The sequence below is a fragment of the Odontesthes bonariensis genome, chromosome 6 (genome assembly GCF_027942865.1).
Source record: "Odontesthes bonariensis isolate fOdoBon6 chromosome 6, fOdoBon6.hap1, whole genome shotgun sequence".
Taxonomy (NCBI): domain Eukaryota; kingdom Metazoa; phylum Chordata; class Actinopteri; order Atheriniformes; family Atherinopsidae; genus Odontesthes; species Odontesthes bonariensis.
In genome coordinates, this window is record NC_134511.1 from 14,290,176 (window position 1) to 14,307,413 (window position 17,238).

Sequence of the window (17,238 nt, forward strand, 5' to 3'; positions counted from 1 at the left end):
GGCGGTGAAATTCTCCGAGCTGAGTGCACCTCTGGATGATGTCACTGACCCAGACACGACTCCATTTCAGCTGCGGAGCACCTGTCCATCTGTCTCCGGTGAGTGGTAGATAAATCAATTAAAAAGATCCCGGGACGCATGACGTCACTGTCGTCCAGAATCTCAACGCTGATAGGCTGTCGTGACGCGAATATTTCGCCAAAGTTGGATTTTCTGAATTCGCGCGAATTCGCGTCTTGTCATTCGCGCGGCGGTATTTGCCTCATTCGCGCCGCCGGCTCACATTCGCGTCTTTGCATTGACTTTGTATGCAATCACGTCGCGCGAAAAATTCCGGTCTGAACGCACCGTTAGAGACAAGAATGCAAGTTAAAACGTATTTGATATTTGTACGAAGCTGATAGTAAAAACCTATGGCGGTACCTGAAGGTTTTATAATTGAAGTCTTCTTTTTCTACCATCTAACATCAGACAACAGTCTGTTACAGAGAGACAGTTGCAGGGAAAAGGAGAAAGGTCGGAGAAATGAAGGGTGCGGTGCTATTGTGTTTTGGTTTTTTTTAAACTTTAAAAAAACTCGGCTAAATGTTTAAACACGAAGTGGCACACCACTGCTTCCTAGTTTTATTTGTGAAAGTGGATTATCAATATCTTCAAAGCTAAAGACCCACCACTTCCCACCACTTCATTGTCCACTTCTGAATGTGCGACTGCCTCACAGTCTGCCATTGCTTCCACACTGGAGCCACGTCCTCTAGCTCTAAAAGGGTCTCAGCAAACGAGAGCATCAGCTTCAATGCGCCCTCCTGAAGTCAGAGAAAATCAGGAGGAATTTTTGATGTCCCCACAACTGTATTTCAACTTAACACAGCTTCCAGTAAAGCTGTACTCACTAACATGTTTCTTCTGACGAGACTGCATGCTACGTTTGATTGGTGAAACACAGTCCCATGGTAGAGCGTTTGGCGGAAGTCTTTCTCTCTGTCAAAATAAAACATTTAAAAGAGGCGTATGCGAGGGGATAAAAATAATGACGCGAGGAATACCAAAGAGGTAAAAAGAAAAGTAACGAGCTCATTGTAGCCTAATGTAGCGGAGTAAGAGTACAGTTTCTTCTTTACAAATCTACTCAAGTAAAAGTAAAAAGTATAGGGATTTAAAACTACTCCTAGAAGTACAATCTTTTCAAAAACTTACTCAAGTAAATATAACCAGTTACTACCCTCCTCTGGACCTGACCCCATAAAGTGTTTGAGACAGAACCTATAATCGTTGTATTGTCTGAAGTTTTTTTTCCCACCATGCAATTGTTACATTTTACTTGTAAAAGAACTCAGCTAGTCTTACTTAGCCTCCCTCCAGCTGGATTTTTATGTGACAAAGGAAAATAAGCTCAAACCTCTCAGACTTTCACCACGATTCATGCTCTTTGCTTTCTAACAGCGGCATAACAGTAGTAAATATGATCAAAAGTGTCCATTTCATAAGTGTAATCTTTTAAAAATGTATTCAAAGAGATTTAAAACTGAGAAAGTCAACAGTTCAAAAGGACAGGACAACAGAACGGGCAACAAGCAACCACTGAAATTCAAGGAAAAAAGGGAAAGCCTCACAGTAAGTTTTATACTTTCTCTGACAGATTTAGTCCCAATTAAAAAGTCTAACCTCAATTCAGAGGACAAGGCTGTAAAAAATTTTTTATGGCAATCTTTCCCAGAGGGATTTTTTTTTTCCTACGTAGCTCTGGCTGCGGAAAATATGTCTGAGGCGGCCATATCAGCGCTTAATTGGTTCAAAAATCTCACAATTTAAGGTGCTATCCATCTTCCTGTCAAACCGGTAGGCCTTCGTTAAATGTCGCTGTGTGGGCATTTCTTCACAAACCTTGTTCACTCAAGTTTTCCATTACTTCTCCAAAAAATTTCCAAAAGGCAACAAGCACTGAAACATAACTGTAAACATTTCCTACAGGTGTTGCAAAAAAGAACAAAGGCAATACCGTTGGCTTGCCAGAAAAGCTTGAAAAGAGAAATGGTGCAGTCGAGTGTCAAGTCAACAAAAATCCCAATTTGAAGCTCAAAACATGATTAGTCACATGATTAATGGGATCAAATTGGAGCACACTAGCAATTGGGATCTACAAGCAGGTCCTTGTTAAATGTTTCCACAGGAGCAATTTGTCTCCTCACTTTTGCAACTCCCTATTTGTGTCAGATTTTCTCCCCATTACTGCTCTTCTTGCTGAAGGCAATATGCCATCTGTGAAGATGTGTCCCACAGATATCACCGTGTTTAAGAGTTTTACTTCTGCTGATCACGTTACTTTTTTTAAAATAACCTTAATGGAGTGAGGTATAGGAGCATATAAGTATATGATTAGTGAGTGTGTACAGCGACACACACTCACAGTCATGAGCCACGTACAACACAGTGCGCTAAGGGCACTAAGGGCTGACAGAGGCCCCTTATGGATTTCCTGCAATTCTTTAAATTACATTTGCAACTACACACTATTATGGAAATAGTCTGAATTAAAAGTGGAAGTAAAGTATGCTGTTTGACTGATAATTAAGTCACACACAGCTCTGAAAATTGGGCTTTAATAAAGTTTAAAAAGAAATAAATAATAGTATTCTTCAGGAGTCTGCATCTCCTGTGTACACCATAAACTGTACAACCTTTTTAAAGCATGCATACTCCATCTACTCCACTAAGCTGACAGGTTTGACTGGTATTGTGACATCAGCCAAAGGTTTCTCGAGTGGAAAACAATTGGCGAGATGAAAGCTGCATGAAAAAAAAACACAACAAAAAAAAACAATTAGCAAGTGAGCAACATTCTCATGCCCTTGTCAACCTCCCGTAGAGTGTCGACACGCTTCATACGTTCTGTGCTCCCTCGTTTTTCAGCACTCGCAGGCTCGGCCAATAAAAGACAAACGGTGGAGTACTTTTAGTTTGCTTCACTTCACAAAACAAAACTCCTGAACAAAACTTAAGCAAATTTCTACAGGTTTCAATTTTTCCCTCATCTCTTCATCAATTCCCATCAATTTCAGTTCAGTTTTTTATTGAAAGAAAAGGAACTGCATTCAGAGGCAATCTTGAAAACAGCATACAGGCTTCATTTAGGTGTTTAACTTATAGTGTTAATGGTGCCGATAGAGATGGTGTGACAATTAATCAGAACATTTACGAATATGATGAGTCTACTGTAAATATCCCCTACATTACTTTAAATGAGAAGTTACAGCAGGTCAAAATATTTCATAAATGATGGAAGGTAAAGGGGTCATAAACAGAGCCAACTGTGGTATTGCTGGACCAAATCCACGAGGAACATTTATCAAATTCACGCTGTTCCCATCGTTACTCTTGCAACTAGGATACATTTAGAGTGTCATGATATGTGATGTCAACACTGCCCTATTATCCGTATAAGAGGGTAAGATGGCCAACTTTAAGTTTCCGTTCCTTTGGCTGTCTTTTGGCGTTGTCTGGGTTTTTGGTGTTCATCCAAATCTACAACATCCCCATCAATCTCCATAACAACAGGTTTCCAGGATGGCTGAGCGTGACGACTTGAAACGGCCTGTTCTGCGAAGCACAACTTTCAAACTGACAGCCAGGTAGCTCATTTGTGGGAATCAATAATGAAAAGTGGGCTGTCTTTTGTATATGGAGACTGAGCGTGTCTGGACGTATGTGAGACTACAATCTTTTCCCCAAACCTTAATTCATGAATACTGTAAACCTGTGACACGGCTGCTACTTGCTAGCCTGGCGACGCCATCCTACGTACTTCCGCCCAAAGATTTTGGCTCCGCACATAGTCTGGCCAAATCCCCCTACCTCGGTTCGCTCAGTGTTTTGCCAATCAGCAAACAGTTGCGAGTGGTGACGCAGAACTAACGCGCGGAGTCCATTGTAGTCCATATAATTGTAGTTCAACCGCAGCGGAAATAAACATGGCGACGGAAGAACGCTAGAAGCTATCCATGAAGTTGTCTCAACTCTGGAGAGCATTACACAATTAAAACGAGAGCAAGAGGAATGCCTCGTCAATATGGTTAGTGGCAAGGATGTCGTAGCTCTCCTTCCAACTGGCTTTGGGAAAAGTTTGATTTATCAAATGGTACCGGTATAATGAAAGCGGATGTGGGAAGCGTGATTCGCGAGCTAGAGCCTCGCGAGAGTAAGCATGAACCTCGGCGCATACTCAACGTCATTTCTAAACATTACTGATTGGTTAAGGGAACTCCGTTACTCCAATGAATTTGAGTTGCTGGGTAAGGTCCCACTCTCCATGGAAACGGATTCCTCTTGGGTTTTCCCAGACTGTTTGACAAGAGTCAACAGTCGGCTTTCGCCCAGGCTAGCTACTTGCTGGCTCAGTCTGAAATAACCTGAGCCTAGTTTCCAGTGCGTTTACCTTTTCTTTGACATAAAACAGTATATCTATTAGCCACTGTATATTCCCTCTACTTCCACCCTCTTTCCCCATCTACTTCTGTTTCCATCTCATTTAGAAACAAGCCATCCTTTTTTTTTTTGCTGCTTTTCCTTTCTTTTTTCCCTTATAATAATGAACAAGTCAGTGCATGATTAATAGATGCTTTTTGCTTGACTACTGCCTTTTCTTTTCTTCTCAAGGCTTATTATAACCAGCAGAAATCTTCTTTCCAAAGATCTGCTCTTGCATGTGTGTGCATGTTGTCAATTAGATAAACATGTGAATAATTCTGTTGATTAAAAACTAAATCTCCAAGAAATAACCTCCCCTTTGCCTCTGCTGTTTCTGTATGTTTGAATGCATTCATTCACTCTGTTTTTTTCCCTCAATCTCCTGAAACCTTAAAACATATAAGTTTATATGCAAAGGTGATCACTATTTCTATCTTTTTAACAGTTTTGACTATATAGGTCACATCTATAAACTGATAGACCCAAGGCGAACCAATGTAAGAGTTAGGGATTTTCTTGATTATACACCCGCATGTTGTCAACTACCCAGAGCTGAGCACAGCAAATGCGAGAGCTTACCAGTCATTATTTACCAATAGCAACAAGGCTAAGACTTCATCCATCTGTCATCCTGCTTTCTCTCTGAGGTTTCTCCAGAAGTAAAATCCAATCTGATGTTTATTCTTCTCCTCTGTCTAGCTCACAGACATTTTTATCTTTTTTATTTTTCTCACTCTGACGGCGTTGACAAGCATCTCTTTGTGGCATCTGCCACAGTGACCCCCCCCCCCCCAATCTTTATTTGTCATTGCGAAAGTGTCCTCTGCTTCTTGGGTTTTCTACTTTTCTTTCTTAGAACTTTAAGAATTACGGTGAAAGTGTGTTGCTTTTTGATTGCTGGTGCGTGACATGGTACCACAAACCAAAACAGTGGCGGGCAGGAAACCAACGTCGTGAACTCCTGTATCTCAGCCCCCGTGCAATGCAGGGGAGTGATGAGCATTACAAAGGTGAGTATACCTCAAGACTAGTGTGAAGTCAAAGTAAAAATCCTCACTTCTCAGACCAGTCTTATGCTACAGCCCTTACTGAAAATGCAGTATGTCTGAAAAGAATCAGAGGAATTTGGAATCGATTTCCTAAGATCATTTTGTTTGAAAATCTACAAACAGTACAACAATCCATTTTTTATTTTTATTCACTACCATTTTTGCGTGATTGTGTTTATGGCAAACTCACCCCAGCTGGTCTGTCAGGTCCCACAGTACATTGGGTGTCGGCATTAGTGGCGAACCGTCATATAGAACCACTGAGGCTCCCACTGCCAGAGCAGACACCAGCCAGTTCCACATCATCCAGCCAGTCTAACACAACACACGCACACCAACACAATAGTTAGTTATCAGTTACTTGGAATAAACACTCCTTTGCCATCAATAAGGATAAAGGAGAATATAGCAAAATGGACAACTCCAGCAGACTGTGCTTCGCATGATTGAGTTTCTCATTTGACATCCTGCTGAGGTACTGATTTGGGACCATCCTTCATTGGTATCAAGAGCACGAATATTGATTCCGCTCTATGAAAAGCATCTGCAGGGCTAAGGCAGAGGCTTATACAATACCAACTTGTGGCGACACATTTAGTCAGTGAACTGATTACTCAGGTGATAGGAGATTAATCATTAGGTTTAAGCTAAAGCAGAAAAAGAAAGTTACAGAAAAATACATAAACCTCACTTACTGGAGCTTGTTATGGGTAGTTCAACAGATTAATTGATTTCCAAATCCCTAAGTACTCTGGCTTACTTGCAGGTTAACTAAATAGTTGAAATGAATGCAGTAGCAACTTGTTTATTGAAAGCATTTTTGTGCTTTGCCAATGTTTGACAGGGCCACGCTCTAGTTAAAGAGCATACAAGCCCAAAAAAGGCATGAGAAATTCACCATGGGGTTCAAATGGCAGAGAAAACATGGCAAGTCTGTCATATTTCATGTAAGTTTGGAGATAGCACATACAGTGTTAGAACTCTGAAAGTTATCAAGACCACAAGATACTTAAATGTCAATATTGATGAGCGATTCACCTGAAGCAAATTTGTTGCATCCTTCATAAAATCGGTTAGAATTCCTTTTACTTTATCTTACCATAAAAGCAACACAAATTCGATTTTTGCCCCCATCGAAAATCTAATCATATCAAAAACCTATCAAAACATAAACATTAGAACATTATTCTAGTTTGTCTTCCCTCGATGTTGCCGGATCTTGTGACACAAACAAGCAATCTGACCTATGACAGTAAGTCCAAAGCAAGGCATTGGGTTTGTGTGAGAAGCCCAAAGTCACTCAGAATAACTGAACCTGGAAACTGATGAAGATGAAGGCACACAACATTAAGCGGTAATGTGTGTGAACAGACGCCGTGAAAATTGTGGTAGAGCGTAATATCTAAAGATCGGTATACTCACATACAAAGCTTCTCACAACATAGCTTCATTTGATCCTTTCTTACTTGGAATATGATCCTCTTTGGGTTAAAGTGATCAGAAAGTGCTGTTTACATGGTGGACACTTATTCATAGGAGACCACACCACTGCTCCCATGATACAAGCAAAAAAATGGGAGCTTACGAAATATTAAATGTAATTAATTAACATTTTGTGTTAAGCTATTGCAAGTTACAGGGAAAAATCTACATGAATAAAGCTGTATCTTCAGTGGCGGAAAGGGCTGTGGAGACTTTTTTAAGCTGGCTTACTAACGCTGGTACGTTGATTATGTTACTGTCATAGTTAAAATGTTGTGAACCTACCGTGGTGTAGTAAATGATGACATCACTGGCGGTCATATTGCCATGGAGAATGTGCTCTTTCAAGTGCTGAATGAGGGTTCCCTACGGAGAAAAGGAACAGGTGAAATTATTCACAATTTTTCTTTCAGCATGACTGTTTTTAAGAGCCCATTTGCTCTATGACCTATGTCAAGTTAATGCATTTATACTGAAATGGAGCACATAAATTTGGCTCTGCACAGACCTCGTTTTAGAACATGGGGCAATTTGTGGTTTGTGCAAATTCTTCCAAAGTCTCCGACTCATCACAGCTGGGTAGGTTGTTGTTAATGCACGAGGAGTTTATAGAATGTTGTGTGTTTGAGAGTGTGCTTAAGGTGTGAGCTTTCTTTTCATAGAATCAGGCGATTCACCTGTGTGTGTGTGTGTGTGTGTGTGTGTGTGTGTGTCTGTGTGTGTCTCTGCGTACACAAACTTTGGCAGGACTGAGCTGACATTCCCTTCATTTGGTGCATACCATCTTGCTACTGACAGCATGTTAACAGCTCCGTAACAAAGCAGAAAGCACAACAGTACCAGGGCTAATTGGCTGAGCCAGAGAGGACTGCCATTGTCACAATACGAAATGTTTTCTGCAACGAATTACTGTCCAATTATCAGCAGCATGGTAAGGGGGGGAGCACAAAGGAACCAGATGAGACAAAGCAAAAGACAATAACTTGGGGAGAGCGAAAGTAAAAGTGAGGGGGAGAATGATGAGCGTGAAAAAGAGAACAAAAGAGAGCAAAAGATACAAAAGTAAAAAAAAAACAGACAACTGCTGGTTTAAAAAGCATGAATGCTTGTGTTTAAGAGTTTAGGAAGGCGATAACAGATTAGGAAAGATGCTTAAATTTTCCAAGTGTAGCAGTAACAATAACACGTTCTTCCAACACTCACACATAGTGTGTAGCAGAATGTCATTCATCCACTCACTGAAGAGCAAATAACATTTGTGGGATTCGCTGATGGAGATCTGCTGCCATCTAGTGGAACAACTAACAGAAACACTGGATTTCTTTGACGAGAGCTCCTGTGATGCGTCACTAGAAATTACCTCACTGATATCAATGATTAAAACCATAGATACTAAATGGATATATTATGGAGAACGTTTTCCTCATCTTTAGCTGTCCAGGTCACTAATCAGCTCATGAGCCAGCATGATTTAGAAAAGCCTGAAATACTCACAAAAACTAAATTTGGCCACCTGTAAAGTCCATAATGACTGGACATTATCATCAACAACATCCAACTTCAAACAAGGAAATTCTTTTTCTCTATAACATCTGACCTGAACTGCTCTGAAAAAAAATCTGTAATTGAACAAAGTCTCCGAACACGAGCCTGAGAACAAAGGTCAGGGGCCAAGCCAACGTTTAGAGAACATAAATTACAAAGTGCTGAAAAGTTATGATACCTACCCTAACTTTTAAGGGAAACTGTAGCTATTTTCAAATCATTATTACATCGTTAATGAGGACATAAATCTATAGAATCTCAGGAGGTTGTACATTTCAGAAAAATCCCGGTTTGCTCTTTTTGTACAGCTCCACTAGCCTGATAAGGGGTCACCAACTATTTCATATCAGCTTTGCTCAGATTTGCTCAGAAGGCATCGCACTGGACACAAAATGAGGATAAACTTCTTACTGGTGGACGAGTCGTCAGCATTTGAAACAGTTTGAAGGAAATTATAAAAACCTCAAATAAAACTAACAAATCCTCAAACGACAGCTTCTTTCCGTGCCAGTTACTGCTACACATATGTTGTATTGAGCAAGATAGATTACATGAAAGCACTTCAAATCGAACCAGATCTCATGAGGACTCACAAAGATGGCAAAAAGCTTGTTTTTAGGTAAACATAGAAATGACTCACTGGCACAGTGATTGTATTAATGAAACTCAACAATTACATGCAATGGCGGACTATAGCATGGACCATAAAGATGACCACAGTGAGTCCTTTAGGTTTAATGGTCAGCTATATTTCACCAAAGCAGAGTTAACAGGCAAGGGCCTTCATTTCATAGCAGATGAGATACAAAGTGTGCACTGAAAACCAGGCCATACATGTGGGTCAGCCCAGGGGAGCTCAGCCACAGATGTGACTCGTGGGTGCATATTTCTGTATGAGAGACAGCTGAGCCCAACCCTTTGTAATGCAAGAGCCAAACATTAGCAACGGAACACAGTAATTATGTAATAGGTTTTACAAGGACAAATAATGATGACCCGTGGGCCAGTCAGTGTCTCTTGGTTTAATCTTCTCCAATTTCCAGCAGTGCGTGGGCAATACAGCGTTTGTGCCGGCTCAAATTACAACCAACAATAGCAGCGACTGATAGTTTTTACATTGAGCACCAATAGAAAACAGGGCTTCTTACCCCAGCAGAATGGACCATACATTTAGGAGATCCTGTCGTTCCAGAGGAATACATGATGAACAGAGGGTGACTGAATGGAAGCTGCTCAAACTCCAGCTGAGGGAACTGGTCGCCCTCGCCACGTCCGGATGCCAAAAAATCATCTAAGAACACACTGTGGAGGCTTAAAAAGAACAGGGAAAAACATGTCGTGTCAGGGTGAGAATCTATCTCACTGCTTTCTCTGATGAAAATATAGTTTTAACACTTCAGTGCAACTATGTAGAGACGCACACCTGTTGGGAATCTTGGAGAGGTCAGTTTCATGTTTGGAGCGAGCGTAGGGAATCACAACTACTCTCTTCAGGTCAGGCAGGCCTACGAGTGTGAGAGGAAGAGAGAGGCTGAAGCTTTTGTGTTATTTTCACATTACGCCCTTGTTTACAGGCCAAAAAGAAGCCAGAGGATTCCCTAGAGATATGCAATTCAAATTCAAGTCACTAATGATATATTTTAGTAAGGAGTCACACCTCTAAGTAACTCTGTGGATATTCCTTTGATATTATACATCTAAGAGAACACTAATCCTTCATCTGCTGAAGACTTCATCATACGGTTAAATACACTCATAAAACCCAGTGGGTTCACTCCAATCTGTTGGTCTTACACTTTATAACTTTAGAAAAGAAAATTCTTCTAGGTCTTAATTGTCATATACAGACCAAAACATTAAAAACTCATGTGGACAAAAGATGAAGATGCACTTACTATGGCCACAAGACCTAGTTTCACAATAAGTCAGCTGAAGGGCCAAATGCATTAATTATTTCTGAGAATAAAGATTGGAAAATCATAAAGAGAATGCTAAGCAAAAAATGCTCACGGACTCAAACACAGGTCCACAAGAAAACATGGTTGCCAACCTTTCACAACGCTAATCAGCTTTTCCATATGATCGTGCGTTTTGCCGTTGTAAACCACAGCGGCGACAGAGAAGATTAGTTTTGGCTGGATTTGAGAAAATCGGTCAAGGACACCCTAAGGAAACAAAAAGAGGACAAAATTTAAAAAAAACACTGAGCAAATAGTAACACATAACATATAAATAGCACTTTTTTGAAAAGAAAGATGAAAGACACCAGAGTATACAGCCCACTAGAATACAGTAGAGTGAAATCACTTGTTTATTGTCAGGATAGAAATAGTAGTTCAATGATCTGTCAGAGGGGGCAGTAACGCATCACAAACACAAAGCAGATATAAAGGAGAGAGGAGACCGTTAAGGAAGGAGCTGGTCTAGGATGAAGTAATTTTCCCTGTAAGATCAGGTCAGAAAACTCAGGACAAAAATAGATCAAATAAAATTGTATTACGCTGACAATAATGTCAAACCAGCATGTTTAAGAGGCTCCGTCTAGTTCATATTTAATGAAAAAATACACTTGAGCTTATGGGTGTGTTCAGATGGATTTCCTGGTCCAGATCACAGGAAAAAAAATAAATAAATAAAAAAAATAAATCAGCCCTGGTTCACTTAGCCATCCTAGTTTTCCTTGATGTTAATTTCTTTCACCGAACCGACAGATACCAGATAGAAAACCTGTGGCTGATGTCTCATTCTTATCTGATATATATTACGTTGACGGAACTTACAAACTCACAAAACAATGCTGCATGTCTGGATAAACCTGCTTTCTGGATTTGAGTCGGCTATGTGTGGTTGTATTTCTATAGGAGTCACAAGAAACTTTTGCAACAGACCTATACAAGGTCAAAATAGCATTAGGAGGTCCTGTGTTGCACACATAAATGAGGATATTCTGCAAGGAACCAGTGGATTGTGCTCATATTTCAATCAAACCGATCCAGAAGTAATCTGGAAGTAGAATGAGTCCAACTTCTTCGACTGTTTTTGGTCTGCTTGCTTGGTGCAGACAGCATTTAAACTTCTTCAAATTATCTTCACAAATGGAGCAGTTGTACCAGGATTCATTTTAATCAAACTAAACCGCTAAATTTTGAACACACCCTTAGATTACGAACTCGGGCCTAGATGAGACACAACTGGCTCATTAAAACAGCCTCTGAGGTACATATGGTCAATGACCAGAAATACAACAGAACTAACTAGAAATCACCCATATGAAAAATATAGTCACAACAGTCCTTACATTGACTCCAAAGTCGACAGATGTGGAGCTCCAAATTGCTCCAATGCTGGCTGCTGCTAACATGGCCTCCACTGCATGAATACCATTAGGAAGGTAGCCTGAAGAGGGAGAATGGAGAAAGAGGAGGCAAATGGAGAGGTTAAAGAGAAAACGACAAGTTTCCTTGTTCATAAATACATGTTGTTATACTACAAAGGTCTTCTGAACATCTACACATAAAGAAGAAGAAGAAAAAAAAAGGTTTCAAGTATTTTAAGAGCGATGGGATGAAAAATATCCGCATATTGCAATATTTACTGAAACATAACGAGAGAAATCCGTGTACATGTTAACCTAACATCTCTCATAATCCCATTCACACTACAGAGAAATACTGGGTGATGCCGATTCCAAGGCCACGTCATGTGAGACATCAAAACCTCAACTTTCAGTATGATAAAAAAAATGACCTGCGGATCACAGCAGATGTGAGATTGTCAAAAGGCTTATAATCATTTCGGTGAAAGCAACTGGACTGATTACGCCGCCTTTGTCATACAACCGCACAAACCACACTACAAAGAGACTGATGGAGAAAAGAAGATTTGAAGATAGATAAAGGGGAGAGAAGGAAAAGGGAGAAAACATGAGAAAGCAAAGGGGGAGGAGAAGAACAAATATGTCGTTCGTAACAATCAGAGTTAAGATCATATCTGCCATCTTTGTCAGTAATATACTGTATTACTTAATCGGTACGGCATACTTCAGATTCAGAAAATGACAGATAAACATAGATATACTGACAACCGCGTCGAGGAAAGACGGAACAATGAAATGCATGCGATGCATGATAAACAAATTCTTGCGATTAACCATTTCTGTGTCAATCTCAATCCGTACGATTTGAGACTACTTCCATGTCACAGCCGTACGACCATGTCTCTGATATAAACACACTCGTGATACACACTTCATATATGATCAATCAATTGGTTGCCCTCAGAATTCATCGATAAAGGCTTGATTTTACCGGACAAGACAGAACACTTAAATAAATCTAAAATAAATGACAGGAGCTGTCATTCTACCTTAAAACACTTGTATCTTATCTAACTTAATAAAGCAATAATACAGGCAGTAGTTCCAACCAAACAATCTGCCTGGTCAAAGGCAACTGCAACCGTGCCATCACCTCCTATGAATCACGACTAATCAGCCTGTCTGGTTGCTATGCTGACTCTTGCTGTAATCAGGAAGCTCATTCAGGCAGGATGACAGTTTCTGCTAACAGATCACCACCCTGCTACACTGGCTCTACAAGCACATCTTATAAATTACACTAGACCAGGGAAAGTTGCATCATCAATCATAATCTTACTGCAACCACTTGTTTGACTGCCTTCGTGGCTATTGTGATGAGTCACTCTCTTGCTTTGCTGTAACAACGCTGCTTCCACGTCACAGGAACGCTGACCTAGCTCCTTAGTCATGCAGGCTTCTGTGCAAACCAAAGGACGTCAAAGAAAACTTCAGTGTGATGCTAATGCTTTGCATCGACAGATGCTGTAATGGAGTGTTTCTCTGTACTTTCATGTGAAACAGATGTGCATTTCAAGGACTCAGTCAGGGCAAAATGATGAAGGAAAAACAACTTCAAGCAGCATTCAGATTCCTTTATTTTAGCATTAGGGGGTTTAAGCCCTGTCAGCTGAGCAGTAGTTGGATGTTTACAGACTCAACAGAGTGACTTGTGTAGCATAGGCCTCAAATCAGCTGAGAAAATCTGACTTAAGTGAATCCTTCCTGCGCAACTTTTACTGATGTACAAAGAAGGAAGGCTGCTGACCGCAGAGAAGCCGATTTGTGATAGAACTGAGAAATCTATGAATAATCTGATAATGTTCCTTAGATATCACTTTACGTTTAAAGACAAATATATTTTAGTGCATCCCCCTTATATTCCTGAATTCTTTTCTAAACCAAAAGTCTTTTTCTCATCTATATAGATCGGCAGAAGTCCGAGGCTGCGTTTAGAATTACAACAAAGACTTAAAGGGGAAGTTCGTTTTTTTTTTTTTTTTTTTTTTTAAACCTGGACCTTATTTCTGGCATAAAATACGTTCATCTCCTCACGATAACAGTGGTGAAATTCGATGTCCTTCGGACGTTATTTAGATCACTCAAGATCTGCGTATATCCATAAAACAGGAGTGAACAGGGCATAGACAATACATCCTCTAAGCGCCTTGATCACCTCCAGGTTTCCATGTCCTGTTTCACATTTCACTCACAATCCAGTTGTTATAAAAACAAGCTTTTGGATTTAAATATTATCTTAATATTAACCCCATATGAAATACCCCCCCCCCCCCACCCCCCAGAAAAATGTACTATTACTATTTACTAATCTTAATTGTATTTAACACAAATGTACTCTTCAACACAAATATAGCTGCCGTATGACTCAAAAAGGCTCATTCCAGGGGTAATGAACTGTTTAGAGGAGTCATGGGATGAAATAGGATACTTGGAGCGGCGCTTTGCAGAGAGTGAATAACAGCACCTCTGGAGCAAAATTAAGTAAAATGCCATTTGAAATCCTACACCAAACCCATCTTTCTAAAGAAAGAGATGTAAAAATACATCTCGTTGTGGAGATATATTGAGCGAGGTGAAACCGGTATCAGAATACTCCTACTAGTGTAACTCGCAGGTTTCGGGCATGCCCCGCTCTGACGAATTATCAGTCCAACCCAATGCAATAGCAGCTACATTTGGCTATTTCGGCCGGAATCATTCCAGTGAGGAAAAGACATAAAGAACATCACTGAAGCTGTTAAAGGATAAGACCGGTTTTTTGACATTGGGCCCTTGATTTCACATTATAGCATGATGTTCTACTCACCCCTGCTTGTTGTTTGTCATTTGGAGCTGTTCCGAAGATATTCGCGAGGCGTCTGGCTGCTCTCTTGAGATATTCGGCCATGAAACGGTTTCCTATGGGCAAGCTCATACAGGCACAAACTATGCTGTTTATAATTTATTAATTACTGTACACTAGAACTGATAACGTGGAGGTGCGTCGCTTACTTAAAAAAATCCGGGTTATTGTAATTTTGATTTTTTTGTCGTAAAGTGGGTGTTACTGACGTCATCGTCGTGCTACTGCCACAGACAGCCCACAGACCTGCTGCCTATTTATTCATTCGGCTAAAATTCAAAATTAGTAACCCGGATTTTTTTAAGTAAGCGACGCACCTCCACGTTATCAGTGCTGGTGTAGAGTAATTAATAAATTATAAACAGCATAGTTTGTGCCTGTATGAACTTGCCCATAGGAAACCGTTTCATGGCCGAATATCTCAAGAGAGCAGCCAGACGCCTCGCGAATATCTTCGGAACAGCTCCAAATGACAAACAACAAGCAGGGGGGAGTAGAACATCATGTTATAATGTGAAATCAAGGGCCCAATGTCAAAAAACCGGTCTTATCCTTTAATGATGTTTCCGGACACGTTCCAATTTTGTGTATGTAGGATTTTTTATTATATATTTACATATTTTCTCTACTTAATTAGGCGTGCCTATGCAGATTTATACTGACCCACATGTAGCCACTCATGACTAAGTATGGTTAAATTGAAACTCCTGTATATATGCATGCAGGGACATCAGTAAAATACACATTTATGTTAATGCTTGGATTTGTGTACATATGCATGTTTAATATTCATATTTACTGTTATAAATTTTCTTTTGAGGCTGCTTTTCTGAGAGAGTATATCCCTCTTTGAGGAGAGGGTGAGTAGGTTGTTCCTTATGTTCGAGGGGGAAAAAGTTGACACGCCTGTCAATATCTCCAGATTTTTAAGAAAAACAAAAAAAAGACTACTATTTTTCATTTGCTTTAGTTATCAATAAGAGACTGAGGTTTCATAGTGTGTGCTTCAGTAACACAAAGTTAAAAGAATATGCTATCCCCAGTGGATAAACGGTGGTTATGATGGCTGGATTTGGGCTTCTTAACAAAAAAAGAGGGCATTGTTAGGGCCAACAGCACTGATGAGAAGACAAGAAAACACGAAGGATGAATGTAAAATACATATTACCACGTGTGTGTGTGTGTGTTTGTATGCGCCATTTTGGCTCGTGTTCTGCTATAAAGCATGGCCGACCTCATCAGCTAAGTGCTTATATATCTTCAGGATTACAGACATTGACAAGACATTTTAGTTCCAGTCTGGGGACAAGGGCATCACTACCCCGAACACACGAATAAGAACGCCCATTCAAACACACAGATTGGTGCTCAGTTATGTGAGGAAAGTAATGGAGAGGAAGAACAAAGGAGACATGAGGTAGCTGGACTCTCTCTGTATTGCCTCCCACCACCTTTTCCATCTTTGTAATGAGACTCCTACAGAGCTTAAGTCATTTGGCTAATGGATTTTTATACACAATGTCAATCTTTCCTCTGAATGTTTATTCACACCCTGGTTGTTTCTTGAGAGAGTAGCCTGATAACTGTGAGCTCATGAAAAGCAGCTACAGACAAATTCAAGGAACACACGAGAATCAAGAAATGCGGGATCTTTGATCTCTGGATATTCGCAGTAGTTCTTACGAATTACGTTTATAATACAGACCTGGGTTATATAGAAAGCTGCCCATCGCATACTCCTGGCTTTTCTTCTGTGAATTATCTTTTTTAATTCTGAGGTCAATTGGTAATGGGCAGGTACAACAGCTGACGCGTCATTTACTAAAGCTCAGGATTACAACTGTCTGAAAAAGATGAACGGGCATTTTCCGTAACCACTGAACCTCGAGGCCCGTTATCTGTTATCTTCATGCAGATACAAATAGCTTTTGTAGATTAGTCCCGCTGAGAAAAAACAGAGGTTGCTTGAAAGACACTGTTTTTCCTAGAAATTGACAATCTACCATTCATGGCGCAGGTTAAACCAGCCTTTGAGACATGGTGCTTCTTAAAAATAACACATTTGTTTGGCTCATCTCATGTAAATTAGTCTGTATGGGTAAGGGTTTATGTGAAAGACATGAAATGATACCAATTTGGTTCTTTTAAGTGACAAATATTCAAGCAGAATTGTGAGCAGCACAATTATTGATTTTATCGTGGAGTTTCACAATTGGTCCAGCGGTGCTTCTATTTAACAGAGACATAGCCTCAAGTATTCGACACTGAAACACTTTTTAAAAGCCGCATGAGCAGCGTGATTGACATCCACCGAAATGCTATGGCTGCTTCACTGGTACCACACTTTACGTGAGGGTGGGAATCTGTATAAAAGTACTAAAATGTTGGCTGTTGGAAGAAAAATACCAGCATGAACCTTCAGCCAAACCTCCTTGTGCAAATATGAACTCATACATATATTGGTGACATTCAGAAAGAGC

At 40.2% G+C, this 17,238-nt stretch overlaps 1 protein-coding gene across 1 annotated transcript in view; it reads right to left on the minus strand.

Annotated features, from left to right (window-relative positions):
- Positions 1-17,238, minus strand: part of aacs (acetoacetyl-CoA synthetase) — a 43,191-nt gene that overhangs the window by 19,514 nt on the left and 6,439 nt on the right. Inside the window, exons 5-10 of the mRNA XM_075467491.1 lie at positions 11,839-11,936; positions 10,591-10,705; positions 9,964-10,045; positions 9,689-9,851; positions 7,281-7,361; positions 5,704-5,828 (exon numbers count right to left, since the gene is read on the minus strand). Of these exons, the coding sequence (XP_075323606.1) occupies positions 5,704-5,828; positions 7,281-7,361; positions 9,689-9,851; positions 9,964-10,045; positions 10,591-10,705; positions 11,839-11,936 (664 nt within the window). The remainder of the gene's footprint in view (positions 1-5,703; positions 5,829-7,280; positions 7,362-9,688; positions 9,852-9,963; positions 10,046-10,590; positions 10,706-11,838; positions 11,937-17,238) is intronic.